The following is a 27,043-nucleotide window of genomic DNA, read 5'->3' as shown; positions in this document are numbered from 1 at the left end:
TGGGACTAAAGGCGTAAGCCACGCACAAAGCTTTCCTTTCTTTTTTTGAAATAAAGATCCAAGGCCTGCACCATCACACCTGTTTTTTTGTACTTTCAAACATAGATGGAACCCAGTTCTCAAAGTTGGGCAGGCAGTCTAATAATTACATCTCTTGGACCCTCCCTTTTTCTGAGGCAAGGTCTGATAGCCTGAAGTACAGGCACAGTGGGCAAACTGTTCTATGAGTAAAGTTTTAGAGGAAATACTCTATTTATCACTGTGTGCCTATGTATGAATGAGCATACATATGATTAAAATCAGATGTAACATACGAAATGACATGAGCAGAGAACAGTTTCAGAACCCAAGCCTAACACTCAAAACTGAAAACTACCTACAGTCTTCTCATAGGCCCATAAGCAGAAGCCCTGGGAAGTACCCAGGCACTCAAAGGCCCAGGCTTACTCAGGCTTTTGCAACTTAGCTACCTTCACTTTCTTTTTTGAATAAAATCCCTTGGTACTTTCTTATATGCATGCAACTCTTCTACTCTTTAAAAAAGACAGCAAGAAAGTACAAACACCTATCTAAACAGAGGACAGTGATCATCACATACTCATCCAGGAAAACACTTAAATATTTATGAAGAACTTATTTTAAAAATTCTCCATCAGCTGGGCAGTGGTAGCGCATGCCTTTAATCCCAGCACTTGGGAGGCAGAGGCAGGCGGATTTCTGAGTTAGAGGCCAGCCTGGTCTAGAGTGAGTTCCAGGACAGCCTGGGCTATACAGAGAAACCCTGTCTCAAAAAACAAAACAAAACAAATAAACAAACAAAAAAATTCTCCATCAATTATTATGATTATGATTATTTTGGAGTTAAATATAAAGCTCCCCATGTTCGAATTACCTCTTCTTCTGGCTCTAAATCTAGTTTCTTTGATGTCTATAACACGCAAAGAAATGAGGCTCTTTGGCAATTTTTGTATCTGTTTGGGGTATGTGGGGAAGTTGCAGCTCAGTGGCTATGAAGGTAAATGAAGACCTTAAACACATCAACTACTGCTCCTGAGGCAGTCTCTGCATGCAGTCCCTAACCTCCTCCAAGATCTTGATAAGTGTTTTTTGCTAGAGGAAACTCCTTCTGCTAGGTACTTATTCCCTGAGATTACAAAGAGAGGTTTCTGGATGGGTGGTGGTGGCGCATGCCTTTAATCCCAGCACGTGGGAGGCAGAGTCAGGAGGATGTCTGAGTTCCAGGACAGCCTGGTCTAAAGAGTGAGTTCCAGGACAGCCAGGGATACACAGAGAAACCCTGTCTCAAAAAACCAAAAACCAAAAACAAAACAAAACAAAAAAAAAAAAAGAGAGGTTTCTTATGTTTCTCAGATAATAACTATAAAACTCTCAAAGAGAGAGGTAGTACTCACCTTTCTGTAAATCTTCCTTAAGAGACTTGACTTGCAAAAGCAAAGGACTGGAAGAGAAAGCAACAATGAGGAACACTGCAGGAGGTAAGCTTTCTCTACCTCAGTTAAAGAACAAACAAATAATGTAGTGCACATTGTAACTTGTAGCACAAACTTTGAAGATTCCTTTCCAAACAAAGAAATTGCACTGGGCCTGGAAGGAAATATTCAAAAGCAACAACACCATCTAGAGTTCTTTCTTCAACTTTAAAACAAGAACAGACATTTAAAAAATGCATTGTTGGGGCTGGAGAGATAGCTCAGTAGTTAAGAGTACTTGCTCTCTTTCATAGAATTCAAGTATTCAAGACCCACCTCAAGTGGTTCACAACTGTAACTTCACATGCAGAGAATCTCCATTTGAAGGCACCTGTACTCACATGCACAGGCATACACATAATTTGAAAAAAATCCTTAAAAAATTTGTTTTTAATTCTTTTCTGTGTATATGTGTTTTACCCTGTGTGTATGTCTGTGTACTACAGGCATTCCTGGTACCCTAGGAGGCCAGAATAGAGCATCAGATGTCCTGGAACTGGAATTAAAGATGGCTGTGACTTGCCATGTGGGTGCTGGGAACCAAATTCAGGTCCTCTAGAACAACAGCCAGTGCTCTTACTGGCTGAGGCATTTCTTCAGCCCTAGATATGAGCATTTTTTGTTTTGTTTTTAAGATAGGGCCTTACTACACAGCTCTAACTAGCCTAAAATAGTATTTGAAATCAGCAGGGTGCCTAGTTCCCTTCATTCTTGAATTGCTCACCTGTACTCATCATTGGGGTGAGCAATCTCCACAATGTCTCCAAGTTTGATGTGAGGAAATACTTTAGGATTCACGACTAGCTCATCATCTGAAAGACAATTCAGTGATTTTAAAAAACAACTGGGCTGGAGTGTAGCTCAGTAGTTGCGTATAGGCTTATCATGCATACAGTGTTGGGCTGAATCTCTAGCACATACCCTCTAAAAAATAAAAGCATCAGACAGAAAACACACGGCACCCCCTCATGTTGGTATTACTTCTGGATCTCACCGTCAAGCTCTGGCCCTATTTTTACTTTCTTGACTAACATAGGTGTCTCAAGGAAACCTCAAACGCATCCTACAAAGTGGTTTTGAACTCTTTCATCTTCCTGTCTCCACCTCCAGATTGCTAGGACCACAGGGCAAGCTGTATCATGCCCAATATTTATTTTTACTTTTGTTGTTATACTGAAGTTCCATTTGGGTTTTGTTTTCTGGTTGTGGTTGGTGGTGGTTGTGGTGTGCGTACATGCAGGCATGTGTGTAAGTCAGAGAACAATTTGCAGATGTCAGTTTTCTCCCTCCATCATATAAGGCCCATGACAGCAAGTGCTCTTACCCAACAGCCCCCATTTGTTTAGATTGTTTGTTTTGCTATTTTATAAATACTAAGGCTGGAACTTAACCAAGGCCTCACACACCAGTAAGCAGATGTTCTGCCTTCTCCCTGAGGGTCTATTTTGAATCCAGTTTTAGAACTAAACGATTTGTATAGGGCCGGGATGTAATTCAGTGATAAAGTACTTCCCTAGCATCCTGATTTCCATCCTCAGATCAAAAGAAAAAAAAAAAAAAAATCCAGAGCCACACAGTGGTAGTTCATGCCTTTAATCCCAGCAGTTGACAGGCAGAGGCAGGCGGATTTTTGAGTTCGAGGTCAGCCAGGTCTACAGAGTGAGTTCCAGGACAGCCAGGGCTATATAGAGAAACCCTGCCTTGGAAAAAAAAAAGAAAGAAAAGAAAAGAAAAAAGTTGTAAAAGTATCTAGGGCCATAACAGTAAATGGATGTGTTGGAAGGGGCTCAAGGACTGTCTCCAATTACACACTCTCTCTGCTTTCCTATTAAACCCATGGAAAAAGCAGCCCATGGTTTGAGGAATTATGCCTCTGGCATATCCTTTACTCTCTAAAACATGGTGAATCTGGCATACATATGATGGAAAGATCTAGGACCCAAACACAGTACTCAGATTTATGTAATAGTCAAAGAAATCCCTTAATCACTGTCTCAACTGGACCCTCATAATAAATCTTTAGTACTAGCAAGAACAAGGAAATAACCTGGGAGATAAACTAACTTGCCTAAAGGCTAGACAGCCAATAAAATGACAGCCAGAGCTCATTACTAGTACTGAGTTCCTTCTGTCTAAATCAGGCTCACCATCTCTTATGTGTTATAAAACATGAGCAAATAGTGTAGACTCTAAGTGTTAGTTCACAATAGTGCTCAAAACAACCTTTAAACTCTAGGGCCTAGAGTAAAGGTAGAGCTTACTAGAGTAAATGCTTAGAATGCATTAAGACCCTGGCTACAAACCCAATTCTCAGTACTAATCAACTAATCCATCCATCCACCCACCTCAAAATAAAAGTAGACTTCAATATAATTATACTCCACAAAGTTCAGCCTAGTAAAGAACTGACTGAGTTAATCTCATTTTTTATTTGAAATGTTCCATTGACAATTTTAGTTCCACTGTGTGTGAAGTCCCTGTGATGAACTTCCACTGTCTAAATTAAGCTCCCTGAGCACATTGTTTTACTTGTTTCATTTCCTCTCTCCCTACCTCCTTCCTTCTCTCTCTCTCCTTTTTCTTTTCTTTCTTACTTTTTTCTTTCTTTGTTTTGAGACAGAGTTTCACCGTGTAGCTTGGAGCTCACTATGCAGACCAGGGAAGCCTCAAATTCACAAGAGAACCAGTGCCTTTGCCTCCTGCATGCTGGGACTCAAAGTGTGCACCACCACATCTAGCTACTACTTCTTCCCTTTGAAACAGTCAAACTTTCAGCAAACTTTCCTCCTGTCTCAACCTTGGAAAGTTCTGTGTCACAGGCACAAGCCACTACAGTGAACTAATCATTTCATGTGAAAAGAACTCCTTAGAGACAAGAGATTTTACCGTACTCACAGTCTTTATATTTGATAGGGTTACTGGTTAGAATTCTGGTCTCCTAGGTATATCACCAAGCTATATCTGTCCTATACACACACACACACACACACACACACACACACACACACCTATATACACTATATATATCATATATACTGTATTCTTGTTATCCCCTCTGCTGAAGCTATCTCTGTATTTATTCAATGGCTACCTATTCTTCATAAGTGTTTAGGTCAGTTTCATAAATAGTGGGGTTAATATGACTAAACAGGAGGACCGCAATAATTTGACAAAAGGTTTCTAAACATGCAAGTACCGAACTAATTCTAAATCAAAACATAAAGAATCCAGGTGTTTCTGGCAGAGCTTCCACATGCTCTCTCTCAATTTCACTGGCCAGCTGGCCTAGCCTAAATTAACAAGCCCCAGACCCCACTGAGGAATTGTCTCAAAAATAAGGTGAAGAAAAAGAAATACATGAATAAACATTCACAATAGCTACTGATATGTCTTTAATCAGTACTTAGTAGGCAAAACTATCTCTGTAAGACAGGAGCTCTGTAAGTTCAAGGCCAGACTAGTCAGCACTGCAAACCGGTAAAGGTTACAGAGCAAGAGTCTGTCCAAAAAAAAAAAAAAAAAATATGGCTCCTGAAGAACAATACTAAAGGTTGGCACCTATCTTTCATAGGCACACACATTCGAGAGTATCCACATAACACAGATATACACATGTACATAAATAAATATTGAATGAAATACAAAGTTTAAGAGGACTCATTAAGGTCTGGAGGTATTGCTCCATGACAGAGTGCTTGCTCACAGGCAAAAAGCATGGGTTCCTTATCCAGACCCACGTAGAACCATGTGGGACCACATGCCTGAAATCTTCTTGGGTAAGAAGCAAGGAAGGTCAGTAATTCAAGATCATCCTCCAGTATATATTGAGTTCAACCCATGCCAGTATGAGCTATAAGCCTCTGTCTCAAAACCAAAACAAAACCATCTCACTTTGTCAGTAATTCTGATTTCTGAAGTAAGTAACATTAAACAACAACCAGAAGAGAGGACTTGGATGCAGCCCTGTCATAGAAACATTTTCTAGTAAACTTGTGTCCAAGCACTACACAGAAAAACAAAAACAAAACAAACAAAAACAGGAGGAAAATTAACTCAGGTGTGGTGGAGTATTTCCAGATACACAGGGAGGAAGATAATGGGTTCAAAGCCAGCTTGGGCTACACAGTGAATTCTAAATGAGCCTTGGATACATGGTAAAACCTGGATTCAAAATACAACAAAACAAAATCTGAATGTGAATGCTTTTTCAAAAAGATCCTATGCTCTCATTTCCAATCATTCCTGATTGCTGATACTGCTCCACTCTTACCTGTCCAGCCTCACTTGTGATATGGGTAATTTTTTTTTTTTTTTTTTTTTCAAGACAGGGTTTCTCTGTATACCTCTGGCTGTCCTAGAACTCACTCTGTAGACCAGGCTGGCCTCGAACTCGGAAATCCTCCTGCCTCTGCCTCCCAAGTGCTGAGATTAAAGGTGTGCACCACCACTGCCCGGCTGATATGGGTAATTTTTAAGGCACATCATAACTTCAGCCAACTTACACAATCCCCAAAGATCAATCAATACTGACCACTGCCCCCAAAGCCCTTCTTGTGGATGACAAGTTTGTAGACCTTTGTGGTTCTCATTTTGTCTTGTGGTTTCTTCAGCTGTTCCGATCTTGGAGCAGGGAAGTCATCTTGCCTTCCTGCTACTGAAACACAAACAAAAACAATCAGAATGTCAGGCTTCCTAAAATTGCTCTTTAATTTTAGGCCTTGAAGGTACTGGTTGTTGTTCGGCTGAGAGGCGTGCCAACCCTTGCATTATATCGTTCCTCCAATTACCAAGAGAGAAAAACAAATAGAAGTGTGCTTTAAAAATTAAAGGGAGCTTGGGCTAAGGTCTAGTCAGTCAATCCTCTAAAGTTATTTTCTCTACCGTATACCTAAAAAGGAGGCTTGTCGTAAGAGGGGCACTACCTTGTTTTTGTCTGCATCAGGAACACCAAAATAGTACAGGGATATTCGAAGAGCTTAATCCATCACATCTGTAGAGAAACGTCAAAACAAGCGACTCGCCCAAGGTCACTCGAACTGTTAAGCACTCCCATGATTCACGGTCCACTAACAATGTCCTGGGGAAGAGAGAACTGAGGAAGGCTGGGGTTTCTTTGCCGAACCTCTAATGTACACCAACTCTCAGCGGACCGTCCTGCCTCCATTTCACCGCTGCGGTCGCGGAAGCTTGGTGAGAGAAACACTGGTCCAAGGTCACACGGGGGCTGCAGGAAGAGCCGGGCCTCGAACCTGCCTCATGGACCCTTTCTTCAAGCCCCTCAAGTTTCAGCCCGAGGCTGCGCTCGACTCACCCCCACTTCCACAGCCCCTCCCCGCCTCAGGCCGGGCCCGAGGCCGGATCCTGGACAGATCTCCAGGACCTCCTCAGGATTTCCCACCTGAGCCCCTACGGTTCGCGTGGCTTCCGCACCAGAGCTCCAGGAGCCAGACGGACAGCACCACCGAAGAGCGCTCACCTGAGCCCGCGCCGCTCCCGAGGCTCCGCCCCAAGTCCCCGCCCCTCGCCGGTCCTCGCTCAGCCGGCCCGACCGCTCTAGCCCTGCCTCCGCCTCGTCTCGGTGGCCGCGCCACTTCCTCCTCCCGGCCTGCGTGGGGTGGGGTGGGGAGGGCTGGGGGCGTGGCCTCGACTCTGGCTTCAAACTGAGTTCCCGTTGGCGTTTCCCGCCACGGTCTACCGTGCTGCCGGCTTTGAAAGGGAAATTTGAAAGTAGAGCCACAGCCAAGACCTTCGTTTCAGAGAGTGATTTCATAATAGGAGGCACTTGATAAGAGTCGACTCTTATCTCGCTGAGCTGTTTCCATGTGATTGACGCAGTTAGTAACTCTGCCTGGTCCAGAGGGCTATTGAAAAGTACAAAAGTCTCTGCGTGTAGTGGCTCATCCTTCTAATCCAGATCTCTGGAGACAAGAGTACTGAACATTCCTTAGAGTTCTTGGACTATGCAGCAAAAAAACGGGGGTGTGTATAACTCATGAGCGAGATGCTAACTTATTGAAAACTGTTCTCAGAAAATAAAAACAAACAAAAAAAACCTGTTAAATATAATTAAGAAATTCTAAGTACAAATGTAACATGTACAGAGACAAGCTTGGAAGGAGAGACTAATTTATTTCCCATTATATACTCTTTTGTTGTCAAAATTAAACCTAACATCCACAACTCAAAACAAGTATAAACTTAAAATTTGTTTGATAAAAAAATAATATTCAAAACATTGAATGCTTGAGTACAGTGGGTTAAATCTACAATAGGCTTACATGGCAGAAGGTCTAGGAGTTTCCTTAGATGGGGCATAAATCATCCAACCAAAGTAACTTGTGTGTTAGCCTCATTACAGAATAAGGATTCATGGGAAGGAGGACCTGCTAGAAAGCCTGACCCGTTCCCACGATGTAGGCCAAAACAAACAAAGCCAAAAAAATCTCCTTATCTAAAGATGAATTATTCCTCATGTCTCACAATGGAGGTTGGGGGAGGTAGATTCTCTTGTCCATTGGAGGATCTCCGAGTCTGCATCCACATTCCAAATGTCTTAAAGAACGGTGAGATGGCTCAGCGGGTAAGAGCATTGACTGTTCTTCCGAAGGTTGTAAGTTCAAACCCCAGCAACCACATGGTGGCTCACAAACACCCATAATGAAATCTGACACCCTCTTCTGTGTACTCATTTATAATAATAAATAAATCTTAAAAAAAAAAAAAAGAGGGAGAGAGAGAGAGCGGAGAGGCAAATAGCAATTACACTTTGCCCACACTCTGCCCTCAATGTCTCCCAAGCTGACATGAGGATGCTATACACAGAGGAACCTGTGACTGATAATGAGACCCGCATGCTAGTTCAGTCAACTACGCCCTCTACCCTGGCATTCAATTCCTTCTCTTGGCAACAGCTACTTTCAGGAAACACACCCTAACCATGTTGCCTCTTTAAAGGGGGATGCCAGATGCTCTGTGATCAAACTCACAGTTTTGCAAAGCTCTTTTTTTTTTTAATTTTAATTTTAATTTTAATTTTTTTTTTTATTTTTACTTTTTTGGTTTTTTGAGACAGAGTTTCTCTGTATAGCCCTGGCTGTCCTGGAACTCACTCTGTAGACCAGGCTGACCTTGAACTCAGAAATCCTCCTGCCTCTGCCTCCCAAGTGCTGGGATTTAAGGCCTGTGCAACCACTGCCTGGGTTTGCAAAGTTCTTTAGACTATCCAAGCCTTGTCTTTGGCAGTTGTTTTTGCATCTGTTGAGTCAACAAATGATTCTATTAAGTGATATCTTAAGCCCCCAGATTCTTCATCAAGGGGTGACTTAGATGAAGATATTCCCCAACCGGGGCTCCCCTGTGGCACCTTGATAAAATAATCTATTCTCTACCCAGACAGAGGTCTCCAGAGCCAGTGCCTGCACCTCGATGCCTACAGTGGGTACACAGGCTTTGGCAGGGATTTTTGTGGATGGTTTCTGATAATAAATTCCAAAAGCCAATAGTTCATTTAATTTGGTTATCTGTCTTTATAAATTATGCCTCTAAAACAATCTATTTCTAAATAAAATGATGTTAATAAATATGCTTCCTGCTGTTGGTATGTGGTGGACTACAGGGCTGGCCAGCGACAGAAGGAGCCGAGCTTGCTTTAGTCTTCTTGTTAATATATGTGAATTATATATTACAGATTTGACATGACTGACTGGTTTCATCTTCCATCCATTGGTTGAATCTATGGAATGAAAATATCATAGAAATCTTTTAAAAGGTTCTATTAGTAAGGTTAATTAAAAAAAAAAAAAAAAACCTTTGGGAGGCTGGAGAGATGGCTCAACAACTAGGAACACTGAACCCCAAGTGTAGGGATTAAAGGAATGCACCACTACTACCTGCTAGAGTATACTTTTTATTTTTTTATTTTATTATTATTTTTTTAGATTTGTTTATTTATTTTATATGCATACACTGTAGCTGTCTTCAGACATACCAGAAGAGGGCATCAGATCCCATTACAGATGGTTGTGAGCCACGATGTGGTTGCTGAGATTTGAACTCAGGACCTCTGGAAGACCAGTTAGTGCTCTTAACCGCTAAGCCATCTTTCCAGCTCTGGAGTATACTTTTTAAATTAGAAATCGAAAATCATTTTTTTTTTAAGTTTTATTGCAATACAATGAGTCAAAAATCATTTCTTTGGGAGAAATACAACATAGAAATAAATTGTATCTTTTAAATAGCCTGACAATATAAGAATACATTTACTGTGTAGTCCTAGAATATAATAATTTAATGTTAACAAAATTCCTATAAAATATGTATTATCATGTTTTGACATAATAGATACAGCCATATAAGGTAATAGTCCCAATTTTTAATGTTTTAACTTATTGAATTGTTTCTAACCAAAAAAAAATTATTAAATAATAGCTGGTATTTTGAATATTTAAAGGAAATATAAAAATGTTCATCAATGCTGGGCAGTGGTAGTGGTATACCCCTTTAATACCAGCACTCAGGACACAGAAATAGGTGAGGTGGATTTCTGTGAATTTGAGGCCAGGCTGGTATATAAAGTCAGTTCCAGGACATCCAGTGTCTTCAACAACAAAAACAACAGAAACAATACAATTCATCACACGTGGAAGCAAGAAATGTTACTTGGGGGCTGGATAGATGGCTCTCCAGTTGAGAGCACTGACTGCTCTTCTAAAGGTCCTGAATTCAAATCCCAGCAACCACATGGTGGCTCACAATCATCCATAATGACATTTGACGCCCTCTTCTGAGGTGTCTGAAGACAGCTACAGTGTACTTACATGTAATAAATAAATCTTTAAAAAAAAAAAAAAGGGAAAGAAATGTCACTGGACACTTTTTGTTCAGATTCATCCCTTGGATGCTGACTTTAACTGACTTCTGTTACAAAGTTCTTGGTGCTTGTTCCATATGCAGCAGTCTGAGGTAAACAAACAGCTAATCAAAGTTACCTCATCCTTCTACTCTGGTACATGATCCAGCCAGTTGCATGATTGAATTTAATCTTATGTTAATTCTATGTTTAACCTTATGTTATATTGACTCATGTTGATACTGATGAACTATTCTCTTCAATAACGTCTTTTTAATTGTCACATATTACACCTGAACCCCACTTTCTCCTCTCTCCTCTCCTCCCACACCTTCCCTCCACCTCCTTTCTCCCAAAAATCCACTTTCTCCTCCATTTCCCTTCAGAAAAGGGCAGGCCTTCCAGAGACATCAACCACACACGGCATAGCCAGTTGCAGTAAAGGCTAAGCACATCCCCTCATTTTAAGGCTGGTTAAGGCAGCCCAGTAGGAGGAGAAGGGACCCAAAAGCACATAAAAGAGTAAATAAGACAGGGGCTGGAGAGATGGCTCAGTGGTTAAGAGTGCTGGCTGCTCTTCCAGGGGTTCTGGGTTCAATTTCTAGAAACCACATGTTGGCTCACAGCCATCTATAATAAGATCTGATGCCCTCTTCTGGTGTGTCTGAAGACAGTGACAGTAGACTTCTATTAAAAAAAAAAAAAAAAAAAGGAGTAAAGGACAGGTCCCGCTCCCACTGTTAGGTGTCTCAAAAAAACACAAAGCTACACAACATAACACACACATACAGGAATGTTCCCCATGAAGAGTACAGTCATTACCTCAGGTCTTATCCCGAGGTCATCCTTCTGGATCTTTGCCAACTATTAAGTTTTCTCATGATCTCTTGGATGGACTGTCATCTATGGCAGTCCAACTGTTGGTCCACTCATGTAAGCTCAAAACACCAAGAGATAAATGCTTCCAGCTCCTAAAAGCTGTTCAAGTTACCTCTGAAAGGGTCTAATGAGCCACCTAACTCATCCCTCTTCTTGCCGCGCTGGGCATTGTCTTGGGGGATTCAGAATTAAAACAGCTGGACAAAGTCTTTGTGCCGGGCAGTGGTGGCACACATCTTTATTCCCAGCACTAAGGAGGCAGAGACAGACAGATTTCTTGAGTTTCAGGCCAGTCTAGTCAACAGAGCCAGTTCCAGGACAGCCGGTGCTACACAGAGAAACTCTGTGTCAAAAAAAAAAAAAAACAAAAAACAAAAAACAATAACAAAAGAAGTCTTCTTTGAATCAATTTACCCCTCTGTCTCACTAGCTCAGATCAGCTTAACATTCTTCAGGACCAGCTTGACTCCTTGGCTGTTGAAGTACTCCAAAATTTAACAGTACTAGAACTAACTGCTGTTAAGGATGGGATATGAGCCCTCTTCCCAGAGCAATGCTACCTCCACACCATCAAACTTTAATTGGGTAAAAATTCCTTCTGGTTCCCTCCCACTCTGCATTCTCCCCTTGATCACTTCATTCATTTTTATTGTACTCATGCTTTTGCATTTTACCTGTTTTACTAACTCAACTTCACCCTACACCCAAGCAAAATGTTTCCCGTAAGGTCTCCCAATGGCTTTCACCCTACAACAACTCCATTTGATCCATTTGTTCCTGACGTATCTGAAAAAGACATTTTGGATGCTGAGGAAAAACTGGCTGAAAGGGAAACTCATCCCTTTTATCCTGGGCCAAACACAATTCTTTAGATTTGTCTTCTATTTTCTCCTGTTCCCTTCCTTTGAAGCTCTGAAGCTCCCTGCAAAGTCTGCTAGTTTGTTCCAGTGCAGCAGTCCTGACAATGGACCAATGATGGTCACCCTGAATCAACTTCACAACCACTTAGCCTCTCTCTCACTGACCCACTCTGTCTCCTCTGCCTTGGCTCCCTTCTCCCTCAACTTTCCAGGGAAATCTCTCAGGTTTAGTCTGTAATCAAATCAGCTGCCTACAGCCTTTTAACAACTATTTTTCAAAAGTCTCCTCAAGATACAGGACGACCATTGCATTATCCATCACAGCTGATCAAGTTATATTCTCCTCCTGCTAAGTGACCATAGGACCACCTATTCCAAGGACCCCATAACTGTCCTTGCTCCAACCACAAAGATCCATTACAACCGATCAAATTAAAACTTTCCTCCTGCTAAGTGACCAGAGGATCTTTCTCTTCAATGGACCTATAACTACTGCTCTGACAAAGACCCTCCGCAGCAGGAAGACAGCCCTGCCTTCCTCTATAGCCTAGAGTTAGAATGATAGTTTCCCGCTGAAAGACTACACCTCCCAGCTTCCCTTGCGGCCAGGCAAGGGACTACAGGAGGGGAAGTATAAAGGGAGCGGTAGTAATTTTATCCCATATAAAGTTTTCAGCCTTCTTCCTGGGGTATTCTCTCATCATCCTGCATTGAGTGGGACATGAGGGGTTCTTCCGCATAGCGTGGGACATATGGCTCTTTCATCCACATGGTTGAGATTGTGTGTCTCCCCCACCCCCAGCGCCCCACCTTATGTCTTTGTGGTATGTCCGCCAATAAACACAATCATGCCTAAAGTCAGACTTACCTCTTTTTCTGCTTTTCTGCCTCCATTAAGTCACCTTCAGAAATCCAACTCTGTGTGTGTGTGTGTGTGGGGGGGGTGGTAGTGGTTATAAATTTACCACAACGGAATAGCTCCTACTTGGAAGTGTCCAGTGTGCAGGCCTCTACCAAGCCAAACCCTAAAATATTCCTAGGCTTCTGTGATCTTTTGGTTGTTGTTGATATTCAGTTCTGATAATTGACTCCTGGGGGACAGTGCTCTTCCCCGGAAATGGGGATTGAAAACTAAACCAGTCCATGCTAATCAAACTGTACCAGTGAAATACCCTAGCTCTCTATGTTCCTCCTAGAATCAGTAACAATAGCTATGGTTTTAATGCTACTTTAAAAATTTAATTATAACAAGCTACCCAGCAGGGGAGACAGTGAACTGGGTAGCTTGAGACTTTCTTTTTTTCTTTTCTTTTTTTTTTTGGGGGGGGGGGGGAGTGCGTTGAGACAGGTTTTCTCTTTGTAGCCCTGGCTGTCCTGGAACTTACTCTGTAGACCAGGCTGGCCTCAAACTCAAAAATCCGCCTCTGCCTCCCAAGTGCTGGGATTAAAGGCGTGTGCCACCACTGCCCTGCAGGCAGCCTGAGACTTTCATCACAGGAAGCCATGTGCCCACTAATTGAGAACCGTCCCAAAGCTTAAGGGCTACTATCTAGCCTGGAGAACTCAGTGCAGCAGAAACTAGAGATCTTGCCTCAAAATCGAAGTGGAAAGGTGAGGACCGCTCTCAAAGAAAAACCAGTTCTCTGCTCTATGCACATGTTCTGTGGGATGTAAGCCCAGTAATGCATGCCTGATCATGTTCATATGCCATGCACATACACCTGGGTAAATAAACAGCTGCAGTGGTCTTACAGCCTCTTTCTGTATTTGTATCACTATTAGATAGTCCCAGGTGGACAGTGAAAAGCTGAGGAAAAACTCAGAAAAGAGAAAAGATCCCGACCTTATCCAGGCCATTGATTATGTTAAACCTAGGGTGCCCTATGCTTCTACTTGTTGGGACATCTTTTTCTTTAAGAGTTTCCCTCAACCTCTAGCCAAGTGGTTGTGGTGCACGCCTTTAACCTCAGCACCTGGGAGGCAGAGGCAGGTGGATCTCTGAGTTCAAGGCCAGCCTGATCTACAGAGTGAGTTTTAGGACAGCCAGGGCTACAAAGAGAAACTATCTTCAAAACCAAATCCAAAACCAAACAAACAAAAAGTTGATAGACTTTAAGAGGCTACTTTGGAAAAAGAGAAAGAAAAAAGACAGCTAGCCACATCTAAATAGTGAGCTCCAAGTCAGCTAGGACTATATAGGGCGAACCCTATTACAACATTTACTATCACGAGAGAGAGAGAGAGAGAGAGAGAGAGAGAGAGAGAGAGAGGGAGAGGAGCTATAAGGATAAAAATAAAACTTTAGTAAGATGAATAATACTTTCATGTGATTTAAGAAAACGAATAAGCCAAGCATGGTCGCACATGCCATGCCTATTTTCCTTTTATCCAATAGGTCGAGGCAGGTAGATCAAGAGTTTGAGCCTAGCCTGGCCCACATAACAAGTTCAAGACTTGCCTGAGCTAAAAAGTAAGATCCTGTCTCAAATTAAATCCAATGTAGACCAGGCTGTCTTCGAATTCATAGAGATTCTGCTTCCTCTGCTGGGGTTAAAGGCTTCCTCTGCAGATCCTAATCAGAGAAAAGGTAATTACAGTTCCCCCAAAGCCTCCATCTCTTGCCAGGCCATTGAACTTCAGGAAACTATAGGTGTTTGTTTCTAAATCATGCCTGTGTGATTTGGGGCAAGTTAATTATATTGTATGGACACAGTAATCCCCTCCCCAACCCTTTTCTATTCTAATTTCTCTGTCTGTCTGTCTGTCTGTCTGTCTCTCTCTCTCTTTTTGAGATAGGGGTTTTCTGTGTAGCCTTGGTTGTCCAGAACTTGCTCTGTAGACTAAGCTGGCCTTGAACTCAGAGATCCTCCAGCTTCTGCCTCCCACGTGCTGGAATTAAAGGCGTGTCCAGATCCATTCTAATTTCTTCCAGACACTTCCTTAGGTGCTATGAATATAGTCTGGAAGAAAACAGACAAGGATGGAAAGAAAAAGGCAACACAGAGATAAACTGCGGTACTTTCAATGCTAAAGAGGCAATGAAAAAAAATCAAAGTGCAACCAACTACTTTCCTGGGTTATCTTTTGGATTTAGTGGCTAGTGTGATTAGAAGCAATAGGAGAATGCTGTGACCTAAACCCTTGATTTGGGCTGGTGAGATGGCTCGGAGGGGAAGAGCACCGACTGCTCTTCGGAAGGTCATGAGTTCAAATCTCAGCAACCACATGGTGGCTCACAACCACCCATAATGAGATCTGACGCCCTCTTCTGGTGCGCCTGAAGACAGCTACAGTGTACTTACATATAATAAATAAATAAATCTCTAAACCCTCATTACAGTTATCAAAAGGTCCCACGATCTGCCAGGATGGAAGCAAACAGGTCCCTAGAGTGGCATCTGTCCACCTCATAGAGATGGAGATAGCTCTGGTAACAGTTGGAGACAGGATGTGTTGAGCCGAAGGGTGTGTTTTTCTTTAAAAGTCAACGCGTTGGGGGCAGGGCTGAATGTGTCCCGAGCTAGCAGAGGGTGGAGGTACCAGCTGGGAAGAGCCGCCCTCCGACTGCGCGCGCGCCGCGCGGGGGCGGGATCGAGGCCCGTCCGCATGGCTGGGTTTGGCCCCGGATGAGGAAGTGCGGTGGGGAGGGGGGAGGGCTCTGTCGAAGTGGTGGAGGCTGGAGCGCCCTGGGGCCTCGGCTCCAGAAGATCTGGTAGAGTTGGCGGCGGCGAGGACTGCGGGGACGGCGGCCGCCGAGGCCAAAGTGGCGGGATGAGCACGGGCCGTGAAGGAGGCCACAGGGTAAGAGGCCTGGGCAGCCCCACGACGGCCTGGGGGTCCTCCGCCGGATGGTGCTGACTAAAGGGAGTCCGGGCCCCCAGCCTTTTTAGGGAGCCGAAGGGCACCGCAGTAGCGTTGTTAGTGACAAACATCCACAGACATCCAGGAGATCAGGCTCCACGTCGCTGGGAAGAAACAGTCCTGGTTCCAGGGGAAGGAGGCTCCCATTCAACCTCCATCTGCTGGGGACCCCCCCAACTTCTCTCCTTGGAGAGGACGACGCCCCTTGTTGGTATATACGCCTTACCTCGGCTCTGGTGGATTTGTCAGCGAAAGGAGACCCGTTTATGGTGCCAAAGGGAATTCTTTATTCAAAGGAGCGTTTAAGGGGTAACCCCTAAACGACCCCCACTTTGGTCAGCGTCTTCCAAGTGAAGATTATCAACTTTCCCAAAAGTGACAGAGGTATCTTTTCTGCAAGAAACAGATCTGTCTCTCCTTCTTTATTTTTCACTTTGACCCCGAGATAGAGAGAGGCCCTGAGTTTATGATATCGTAAGTCAGCTTTTCTCCCCTTCCCCCAATCATGTCCACCAAGGGAGCCTTGCCTTTTGTGCTTTTATTAGGTCTTTTAGTATTCACTGAGCTGCTTCTCCTCTTTTGGAGTGTGATATTTGCAGGTTTGTATCTCCCACTTAACATCTTTATGACCTTGACTCATCCCCTGTCGTTATAGCCCATCTGTAACCTGGGTACTTTTTTTTCTCTGAATTGTCATGAGGTCTCAAGGGGAGTTTTGTCGAAAATGCTTGGTGCACAGTGAACTTTTGGTCAGTTATTACAATTGATATGTTAAAGAAAAGTTGGGTCCTCAGAGAAGCTGGTGTTTGCCTGAATGTATACTCCTTCACAAATTTCAACCCACTCTTTCCACCAGAAAGGATTTCCCTGCTCCTGAGATAAAGGACACTTCCTCTCACTTTGGGTCCTACTGTACTCTACTCCCCAAGTTAACAGAGAGCCTTAGTGAAAATCAGGAAAAAAGTAATTAAGTTTTGGAAACAGGTTATCATTTTATCTATCTATTTATTTATTTTGATATGAGCTCAGGCCCAAACTCAGTAGGTAGCCCAGGCTGGCCTCTAGCCTCTGACCCCTGATAATCTTGTCTCACTTTATAGGACACTACTAGTTCAGGCATGCACCACCATGTGCCACTTTTTGTTTTGTTTTGAGATAAGCTCTCAGGTAGCTCAGGCTGGGCCTCAAATTTGCTAGGTAGCCAAGTCTTTGGTCTTCCTGCCTCCATCTCTCCATTAAGAGTCTTAAGAGAGAAACTTGGCGCCAGGAGCCAGATTTTCTTTGTCCACCAAATCTGTCTAGATCTCCTTTCCCTTCAGTTGCTTTTGTTGGCAATTAAAAAGAAAAAAAAAAAAAAGCTTCCCCTTCTCTACACATCCTCTCCAGCCTCCTGCCCTCTGAAGTAAAAGCCTGTGCCTTTCCAGTGTGTAAAGCAATGCATATGGCTTCTTTCCACTTTCCCTTAGATAAGTACATGAAAGTCTTTCATACATGGTGTCTTTTGTCAGTAGAATCAAGAGCGTTTTCAATTTAAAACCTTTTTTTGGAGGTGGGGGTGGGTTTCGAGACAGGGTTTCTCAGTATAGTCCTGGCTGTCCTAGAACTCACTCTGTAGGTCAGGCCGGCCTCGAACTCAGAAATCCGCCTGCCTCTGCCTCCCAAGTGCTGGGATTAAAGGGATGCACCACCACCGCCTGGCTCAATTGAAAACCTTTGTTGAAAGATGGATTGCTTTTTCTGCATGTTAATAAAAGGGAAAGGGGAACAGCCTATCTATGGCTTTAGCCATAGAGCTTCCCTGCACGCTTCGTGTCTAAGAACTGACTCCCCTGAAACGATGTTCTTCCTGGTCTTGTTTTCAGTTTGTGTTGAGATCTTGATTAGTGGTTTATTTTTCTTTTGAGACAGGGTCTAGCTATGTGGCCCTAGCTGGCCTGACACTCATTGTGTATCCCAGTTTGTCCTCGGCAGCCCTCTTCCCTGGGCTTCTTTCTGAGTGTTGGGATCACTGGTGTGAGCCAGCACTCCTGGTTTAGGGATATCTTATTAAAAGATTCTTCTTTTTCTGTCCCTCAAGAAGAGGCCTCTTCTCCAAATTCCCTCATGGAAGAATTGGCTACAGTGTCTGAATGTCCCTTATGGAGGGACTGGCTGCAGAATCTGAATCTTTGGAAAAGAAAGCCCTTTTCTCAAGGTGAAAGGAGTGCTGTGAACTTCTCAGGGCCTGATCATTCTTGTGAGTATTGTTCTTTGACACAAGCATGGCAGTGCCCACTGTTGTTAACAGCTTCTGTACATTCCGATTCAAGAGAAGGGATTCTTGGGGCATGGAGTTTTTCAGGTCTGCTTTGTTTGTTTTTTTCTTTTTTCTTTTTTATTGCTTTATTGCTGTCAAGTTTTGCTTCCAAAACTATTACATTAGGGTAACGTTGAATGATTAGACATGTTGGCACTGTAAGATTTGGGGCATGGTGAAAATATATTCATTCTAATGACGTGGGGAATTGTGATGTTCAGCCTTTACTGGCTTTTGTCATGTTTTTTATTTTTTTTGTTGGGTATGAGTTCAATTACCCTATAGTATTCCTAAATTGCCTTACATGCCATGAGCACCTATTGAAGGCATTAGTTTTAGCCCTGTACCCTGTTGACACCTTTCTGTGGTGTATACTGAGACAAAGAGGAAAAGAGGGAGGTTGTCTTTTCCATCCTGGAGTTTTCGTGGGATTATTTTTGCTTAGTCATTTTGCATAGAGAGAACAAGCCCAGGAAAGTTGATTTAAACTGAAGACATTCCAGACCCTGAAGCTAGTGAGTGGAGTCAGAGTAGGGAGGGACACTGACTCTTGCCCTGGACACCAGAAAGATTGAACTACTCCCTACAGCGCTTTGCATTTGACACAGGCGAGAGGTCAGTTGTTAGTCTCAGCTCAAAAATATTATCTCTTCCTCCTTCTTTTCTTCACCCTCCCTTTTTTTTCTTTAAACAAACTTGTTTTGAGACAGGGTCTTCCTGTATAGCCTATTATTGTACTCTGTAGCCCCAGCTGGCCTAGAAATTTGTGTTTCCCTGGTATTGGGATGGTAGGCTTGTTTTATGAAAGTTATCTTTTAGTAGAATAATTTTACTTCATATTTTGTACAAATGTTACTCATTTTATAACATCTGAAATATATCCATTCCATAAATAATATAATACATATTTGTATTTGTACACATAGCAAGAGTGATTTAAGATTGATTTTTAAATTTTATTTTTTTATTTTTTTGAGACAGGGTTTCTCTGTGTAGACGTGGTTGTCTTGGAACTTACTCTGTACACCAGGCTGGCCTTGAAGTTACAGAGATCCATCTGTCTCTGTCTCCTGAGTGCTGAGACACTCAGGTGTGTGCAACCATGGCCTGGCTTTATATCTTATTTTATATATTTGAGTGTTTCGTTTGCATATATGTCTGTGTACCGTATGTGTGCATGGTACCTGGAGAGGCCAGAAGAGGGCATCAGATTCCCTGGAACAGGAGTTATAGACAGTTGTGAGCCTCCATGTGGGTGCTGGGAATGGAACCCAGATCCTCTGGAAGAGCCATCTCTCCAGCCAGGTAAGAGTCATTCTTAAGTCAGTGGCTTAATTTTTGTTCAAACCTTAAACTAGATAATGACTTGATATTCTTCTCCAGTAACTTGGTTATAAGCATTGAGAAGGCTTAAGTTGTAAGTAAATCTGTGTTGAATTTTATAAACATGTTACTTTTTCTTTTTACTATACAGTTATTAAGAATTTAGTTTAAAACTCTTGAGGGAGAGGAAGGAGGCTGATAGGGAGAAGACTGATGAGATAAAAGGCTGATCTTGCTAGTTTTTAATAGGTTTGCTAGTTATTTATTCACCAACTTTTTGCATTTAGATCTTGGTATAAAACGTAATGTAGCACTTACTTTGTTTGTTGTTAGTTTGTTTGCTTGTGTTTTGTGTGACTGGTGCTCAAACGCAGGGCCTTTTATCTTCAAAACTAGTGCTTTCCACTGAAATAACAGCTGAGACACCATAATCACTAAAGTACAGCATGCAGATGAGTTCTTGTTGAGCTTATCACCCAGGCAATACTGCTAATACATGCTTCTTTTTTTTTTATTTTTTTAAGATTTATTTATTTATTTTATGTGTATGAGTACACTGTAGCTGTATAGATGGCCATGAGCCATCATGTGGCTGCTGGGAATTGAACTCAGGATGGTCCGCTCGCTCAGGCCCCGTCCCACTCACTCCTGGTCTGCTTGTACTACACTGTAGCTGTCTTCAGGCGGGTCAGATCTCATTACAGGTGGTTGTAGCTACCATGTGGTTGCTGGGATCCAAACTCAGGACCTTTGGAAGAGCAGTCAGTGCTCTTACCCACTTGAGCCATCTCACCAGCCCCCTAATGCATGCTTCTTTGTGGGGGAATTTAAGGCCAGTTCTCCTATAACCCAGGTTTGTCTAGAACTGTCTGTGTAATGGAATGTTATCTTAACTCCTCATCAGTCTGCCTCTACTTATGTGTGTGTGTGCACATATACATACTTGGTTCTCTCAGAGGCCAGAAGAGGAATTGGATCCGCTGGAGCTGGAGTTATAGGAGATAATGTGCTTGATGTGGTTGCTGGGAACCTAACTCTGGTCTTGTGGAAGAGGAATGTCCACTGTAAACTGTAGACTTGTGGATCTTTCACGTTAGGCACGCATGCACTTTTTCACTGAGCTACTGTCCCAGCGCAAGGGGACAGATTTGATTTTTACTCAGCAGAGCGGCTTCAACAAAAAGTGACATCATGGAGGAAATAAAATTTAGGAAGAGACTTATGGATTAGCTTTTGAGAACACCCAAGTTCCTCTGGTGGGCAGGGGATAAAGGCGAGGAAGGTGGCAGAGACCCAAGAAGTCTGTGTGTTTCCATAAACTTGGTTTTCTTTGGAGAGTGCCTACGTACGCCAGGTTGGTCATGAGTTCACAGTGTTGCTTGCTCAGGTGCTGCAGTTAAAGGTGTGCACCTTCCCACAGGGAGTTAAACTTGTGTTTTACAGGATCTTGCATTGATATTTGTGTATACATATGACATATGTGAATGTGAGCCTGTGTTTACAGTTGTAGGTATTAGAAGTCAGGGCAACTTTTGGTGGTTGTTCTTCTCCTTTACTTGTGAGTCTCTGGGATTGAGTAGAGGTCGACGGTCTTCAAAGGCGAGCAGTTTAACTCTTGGCCATCTCTGTGACCCATCATTACATTATCTTTCCCTGCACTTTGTGTGCATTGTAGTAACTAGGAAAAGGAATCCAAACCAAATTAAAACTCAGTATTTTCTACTTTTTGGCATCAAATAGCAATTACAGTTATTTTCTGTTAATGTCCACATACATAGACAAATGGCCTAAAATCTGAAGTGCTTCAGAAATAACCAGTAGCTAGAAGAGAAAGGAAGATTTTAACTCTAAAAGGGATAAGGTAGTCTTAACACTGTCTTTTAAAAAGACATTTATTTTTAGTTTTTTATATTTTATGTATATGTGCAGAGTGTATATATGAGTGTCATTTGTATGAAGGTGACTGCAGAGGCCTAAAGGTAGCCTCAAATCTCTTGAAACTAGAATTATATGTGGTTGTTGGCCACTATGTTGGTGCTGGGAATTGAACTCTGCAAGAGCAGTAAGTGCTTTTAAGTGCTTACCCATTGCTCCAGCCCTCAGTACTATTTTTCTTTTCTTTTTTTTTTTTCTTTTTCGAGACAGGGTTTCTCTGTGTAGCCCTGGCTGTCCTGGAACTCACTCTGTAGACCAGGCTGGCCTCGAACTCAGAAGTCCTCCTGCCTCTGCCTCCCAAGTGCTGGGATTAAAAGGCATGCAACACCACTGCTCGCCCTCAGTACTATTTCTAAGTGGAGAATCTCTGCTTTTGCCATGAGATCCAGTGGATCTCTCTTGGGTAATTTTGGCTTTTACTTCCTCCTCCTCCTTTTCTTCTTCCTTCTCTTCTTCCTCTTCCTCCCTCTCTTTCCTTTCCTTGTATGGTTTTTGAAATCGGGTCTTTCTAACTAGACCAGGCTGGTCTTGAAATCTAGGTTCTCTTAGCTTCAGCTTCCTAAGTGCTAGGATTATTATTATGAGTTTAACAATTTAGGCAGTTCTTATTCCTTTCTAAGAGTTGGTGCATATGCATGTGTGCTGATTGCTTGCATGCCTGCCTGCTCAAGTTTATGTGTCCCACAAGCCTGCTGGTGCCCTCAGAAGCTAGAGGATATCAGATACTCTGGAGTTGGATTATAGCTGGGTAGGAGCTATCTGATGTAGGTGCTGGAATCCAGGTCCTCTCAAGAGCAGCAAGTGCTCATGACCAGAGCCATCTCTGCAGCCCTCAACTTAGGTAATTTTGGTTTTGTTTTTGAGACAGGGTCTTGCTATAGAGCTCTGACTGGTCTACAATCTGCTATGTGGACCAGGCTGGTCTCAAACTCATATGCAGGGTTCTGCCTTCCTCTGCCTCCCAAATATTGAGGCTAAAGATGTGTGCCATCATACCAATTAAAAAGTTGATATTTCTTAAACTTTGTCTTTGCATTAGTTAAGTGTTTAACTTTTATGTGTATAAGTGTTTTGCCTGCTTTATGTCTTGAACCGCATGTGTTCAGTGCTAGGGAAATGCAGAAGAGACTGTGTTTTATCCTGGGGTGTTCTGGATGATTGTGAGCCAGCTTTGCAGGTGCTGGGAACTGAACCCAGGCCCTCTGGGAGAGCAGCAAGTGCTCTCAACTGCTGAACATAGCTCCAGTCCCCTAGCCCAAGGATTTTTGAAAACCTTTTTTTTGTGTGTGTGTTTTTTGTTTTTGTTTTTCAAGACAAGGTTTTGCTGTGTAGCTTTGGCTGTCCTGTAACTTGCTCTGTAGACCAGGCTGGCCTCAATCTCAGAGATACACCTGTGCGAGTGCTGGGATTAAAGGTATGAAGCACCACTGCCTTTTAACTTTTCATTAAAAAATGTTTAGCTTATAACAGGTGCGGTAGTTCATACCTGCAAACCCAGCATTCAGGAGGCTTAACATAGGACCTCTAGATTTGGATCAGCCCAGGCTATTGAGCTAGGTAGCTGTCTGATATCTGTAGTTTCTAGTCTTTACATTGGGGACAATTTCTTTAAAAATTTCTCTTCTCAGCTCTCTATGATGGCGCATGCCTTTAATCCAGCACTTGGGAGGCAGAGGCAGGCGGATCTCTGTGAATTCGAGGCCAGCCTGGTCTACAAGTTAAGTTCCAGGACAGTCAAAGCTGCCCAGAGAAACCCTGTCTGAGGCAAAACAAATAACCAAACAAAATTTTCTCATCTCTTGTTTAGGGTAGGAGAAGCTTTAAGAATCATCATGTGTATTGTGTGTCCCCCTCCCCAGTGAACCTTAGGTGTCATGCATGCTAGGCAATACTCTACCAATGAGCTATGTTTTTATCCTTCTAGTACTACATAATACATAGATGAAGTATTTCAGCAAGTAGCCTGTTTCTAGCATTCCGTACAAGAAATTTAACTACAACACAGTGGCATCCCCTAGAGACTTGGGTCTTCTGTAGCATATTATATTAGACTTGCCACTTTCAACCTCCTCAGGTGTGGTATTAAAATCTGTGATGGGAGGTGATAGCGGCTCTGCTTAGCTCATGGAGTTGTTCTATAATTGAATACATGTTGCCCGTAAAAACTCTTGGAGAAGCTCAAGAAGCAGCCAGAGGAAATGGATTAGTTAGGAGCTTGTGCTTGTCTAGATAGAGAGATCTCAACTATGTAAAGGAATGGAATTGCATTTTCCAATATCTTCCTTCCAAGAAGAAAGGTAAATGTATTTAAAATGTCAGTATCCTGCTGGGTAGTGGCCGCACATGCTTTTAGTCCCAGCACTCAGGAGGCAGAGGCAGGCCGATCTCTGAGTTCGAGGCCAGCCTCATCTATGTAGTGTGTTTCAGGACAGCCAGAGCTACACAGACCCTGTCTCAAGTGAGAAGACAAAAAGGAGTTTGGTCTTATCCGTGCACAGGACAGGTAGAGATGAAGATCCTTGGACTTTGCTGGCTTTCTTGTCTAGCCTAACTGATAAGTTTTAGACTAATGAGAGATTCTGTCTCAAAGGAGGCAGATAGCGTTCCTGAGAATGACACGGAATATTGTCCCTCCACATGCACACAGAAATACACATATACATTTTTAAAAAGCCTATGGAGTAATTATTCCATGTCAAGTACCTACTTGATATATAACAGTGAACAGGTGTTTAAGGTTCATGTCTTGAAACCAGGTAGGAAAGCACCTTTATTTTCTAGTTGATGTCAGGTCTGTTTTTGGATACAAGTTCGTGTTTTATCAATGGTGTTTGTTTGTTTGCTTGTTCGTCTTTAAAGATTTCTCTTTTTTTGAGATAAGATCTCTCTGGAGCCCTTTCTAGCCTGGAAATCACTACAAAGATCAGTCTGGTCTCAAATTTAGAGATCTGCTTGCCTCTGCTTCCTGAGTAGTGGGGTTAAAGGCATGTGCCACTAGGTCTCGCTGTTAAATACTATGTATTTATGTGTATCTATGTAGATGACTATAGCATCCTAAAGATGTTATAGGCATCAGGTCCCCTTGGAGCTTGAGGTATAAGAGGTTTTTAACTGTTCAACTTGAGTGCAGACTCACGTGAGAGCCAAATTCATGTCCTCTGCAAGAACAGCATATACACCTTTAACCACTTAGTCATTTTGCTGGCCTCCTTTTCCCATTTTCTTGAGGTAGGAGCTTAGTCTTAGCCAAAGATAGCCTTGAACTCACTATGTAGCTGAGGCTCTTCTTGAATTTGTATCAGTCTTGCCTTAGCCTCCTGAATAATAGTGATGGTATTGTGGTGGTGTTGGGGATTGAACTCAGGGTTTGTATATCCTGAGTAAATGCTTAGCTACTAAGCTGCATTGCTTGCTTAACATTTAAACTGAGACTATTCACAAGGCAGTATTTTAATTAAGATCAATGACATACCTAATGAAGATTAAGATACATATTTTTCTGCCAATACAGTAGACATTTGGTGTCCAATAATGCTGACATTTGAAGTTGAATATGTTGTTCATAATTTTGTTGTTGTTATTGTTTGTGTTTTGAGACAGGGTTTCTCTGTGTAGCCCTGGCTGTCCTGGACTTGCTTTGTAGATAAGGCTGGCTCTGTAGACCAGGCTCACAGAGATCCATCCACCTGCCTCTGCCTCCCAAGTGCTAGTATTAAAAGCATGGTGCCACCATGCCTGGCTCTTTTCCATATTTTAACCGAGGTGAATGGAAATGGTTTTCTATTACCACGTCAAGGTTTTAAACTTATATCCCTTCCTTTGATTTGTGTCAGGGTAAACCATTGATGCAAAAGACTTGACTCCATAATCTCCATCTGCCCTAATGCTGTCATCTGGAGTAGAGACTCAGCCAGTTCCACTTGATTCCTCCATGTCTGCTGTGGTACAGGAGTTATACTCTGAACTCTCAGTAAGTGTCTCCAAAGAGCTTCATGCTGAGCAGGAGCCAAGTAAGATTCCAGATGTAAAGCCTGGAGCCTCAAGCTCTCCTATAAGTCATGGCAGGGCCTCACCCCTGGGGTTGCAGAGGACTCATGCAGAAGGTTGTCCTGAAGAAAGCTCTGAGACCTTGGATTATGGGGGCAAGAATGGGTGGTGTGGATTAGTGAACCGTACAAGAGATCCTATGGCTTATGAGATCTTGGATAGGGAAGAGAGACCCAAGAGCACGGAGCCAAAGGTCTTCAGAGATCAAGGAGACCAGGTGCAAGTTTTCAGAGACCCATGTGAGGGAGCAAAGGAAGACCTGTGCCAACATTCCACAGCTACTAAAGAAAAGATCTGCCCCTGTCAGGTAAGAAGTGAGATCTTGGTTTGAATAAGTTGACTGAGTGATAGCACTGCAGAGCAATGCCTCTAATGTAAATCACAGATGCTGTGGACAGGTAGCATGTGACTAAGTCTTGAAACATTGTCAAAAATACTGATTTTGATGCTTTTTGATATAAATCACTGCTGTGCTCTCACTACTGTATGAATTTCTCTAAAAACAAGGTGGTATTTCTACACATGCTGATAGAAGATATGTATCAGGCCTGGGGAGATGGCTTAATTAAAAATCAGATCTCTAACACCCACATAAAAAGTCAGGCACAGCAGCGCCTTAGTAGCGCAGAGGGGCAGGTCACTGGAGTTCATTGGCTAGCCAGCTGGGCCAAATCTATGGGATCAGGTTCCACGGAAGACCCTAATCAAAAAATATAGTAACAAGCTATTGAAGACCACACCTGACTTCCACCTGTAGCCATCAGCACAGGCCCACACAGACACACAGAATGATGCAAAATGTTGAGAATTCAAGCTTTAGAAGTGTTATGACAGACTAGAATGAAATGTCCCAGAGAAGTCTTTGGGAAGGCTAATGTAATATGTAGTGACTTCATCAGACTTCATTTTTCAGAAGCTATTAGCTTTTCAGGCCAAGAAACTTTTTTTTTCCTCCACAGTGAAGGCCTTGTAAATGTCAGACAAGCAGTCTACAACTGAGCTACATACCCAAATAATTTCTCTCTTTTAGGACATCAGAGGTGATCTTCATAATAGACTGAAGAACAAGTCAGAAAACAAGTTTTTTTTTATTTTTAGTTTGTTCTGTTTCAGTTTGAAACAAGGTCTTTATGTAGCTCAGACTGGCCTTTAATGCAAGACAATCCTCCTGTCTTGGCTTCTTGAGTATTGGGGCTACAAAGTTGCACTTCCATTCCTGGCTTTGTAACCACATGGAAAATTTCACAACCCTAGGTAATTCTAGTTTGGAGGTCCTATGCTGTCTTCTGGCTTCCTTGAGAACCATACACACATGCACTTACAGGTACACTTTTTTTTTTTCTTCTTTTTTTTATTTGAGGCAGGTCTTAACTATGTAGGCCTGAAACACTCTAGACAGGCTGGCTTTGAATTCACAAGAGATCCACTTGCTTCTGCCTCTCAAGTGTGAGGGTTAAAGATACATACCAACACACCCAGCTACACCTAAAAATTAAAGAGTTCA

At 42.7% G+C, this 27,043-nt stretch overlaps 2 protein-coding genes across 25 annotated transcripts in view; one reads left to right on the top strand and one right to left on the bottom strand.

Moving 5' to 3' along the window:
• The window catches only part of Depdc5 (DEP domain containing 5, GATOR1 subcomplex subunit), a 132,532-nt gene extending 125,384 nt beyond the window's left edge, over positions 1-7,148 (bottom strand). For 4 of the 19 annotated variants that reach the window (XM_031340728.1, XM_031340734.1, XM_031340735.1 and 1 more), the window contains exons 1-4: positions 6,413-6,853; positions 6,022-6,144; positions 2,215-2,302; positions 1,413-1,459 (exon numbers count right to left, since the gene is read on the bottom strand). In XM_031340728.1, the coding sequence (XP_031196588.1) occupies positions 1,413-1,459; positions 2,215-2,302; positions 6,022-6,079 (193 nt within the window). In that variant the 5' untranslated portion in view covers positions 6,080-6,144; positions 6,413-6,853. Of the gene's footprint in view, positions 1-1,412; positions 1,460-2,214; positions 2,303-6,021; positions 6,145-6,412; positions 6,856-6,888 lie in introns of those variants that run through there. The other 15 variants (XM_031340729.1, XM_031340733.1, XM_031340736.1 and 12 more) reach the window with 11 other exon arrangements.
• Positions 7,149-15,650: 8,502 nt separating this feature from the next.
• The window catches only part of Prr14l (proline rich 14 like), a 55,460-nt gene continuing 44,067 nt past the window's right edge, over positions 15,651-27,043 (top strand). The window contains exons 1-3 of one of the 6 annotated variants that reach the window (XM_031340712.1): positions 15,651-15,878; positions 18,019-18,174; positions 25,326-25,846. In XM_031340712.1, the coding sequence (XP_031196572.1) occupies positions 25,376-25,846 (471 nt within the window). In that variant the 5' untranslated portion in view covers positions 15,651-15,878; positions 18,019-18,174; positions 25,326-25,375. Of the gene's footprint in view, positions 15,879-18,015; positions 18,175-19,519; positions 19,540-25,325; positions 25,847-27,043 lie in introns of those variants that run through there. The other 5 variants (XM_031340714.1, XM_031340708.1, XM_031340711.1 and 2 more) reach the window with 5 other exon arrangements.

Source organism: Mastomys coucha, unplaced genomic scaffold (genome assembly GCF_008632895.1).
Source record: "Mastomys coucha isolate ucsf_1 unplaced genomic scaffold, UCSF_Mcou_1 pScaffold22, whole genome shotgun sequence".
Lineage (NCBI taxonomy): Eukaryota > Metazoa > Chordata > Mammalia > Rodentia > Muridae > Mastomys > Mastomys coucha.
Note: the sequence above shows the minus strand (reverse complement) of the source record. Positions and strands in the feature narration are given on the sequence as shown.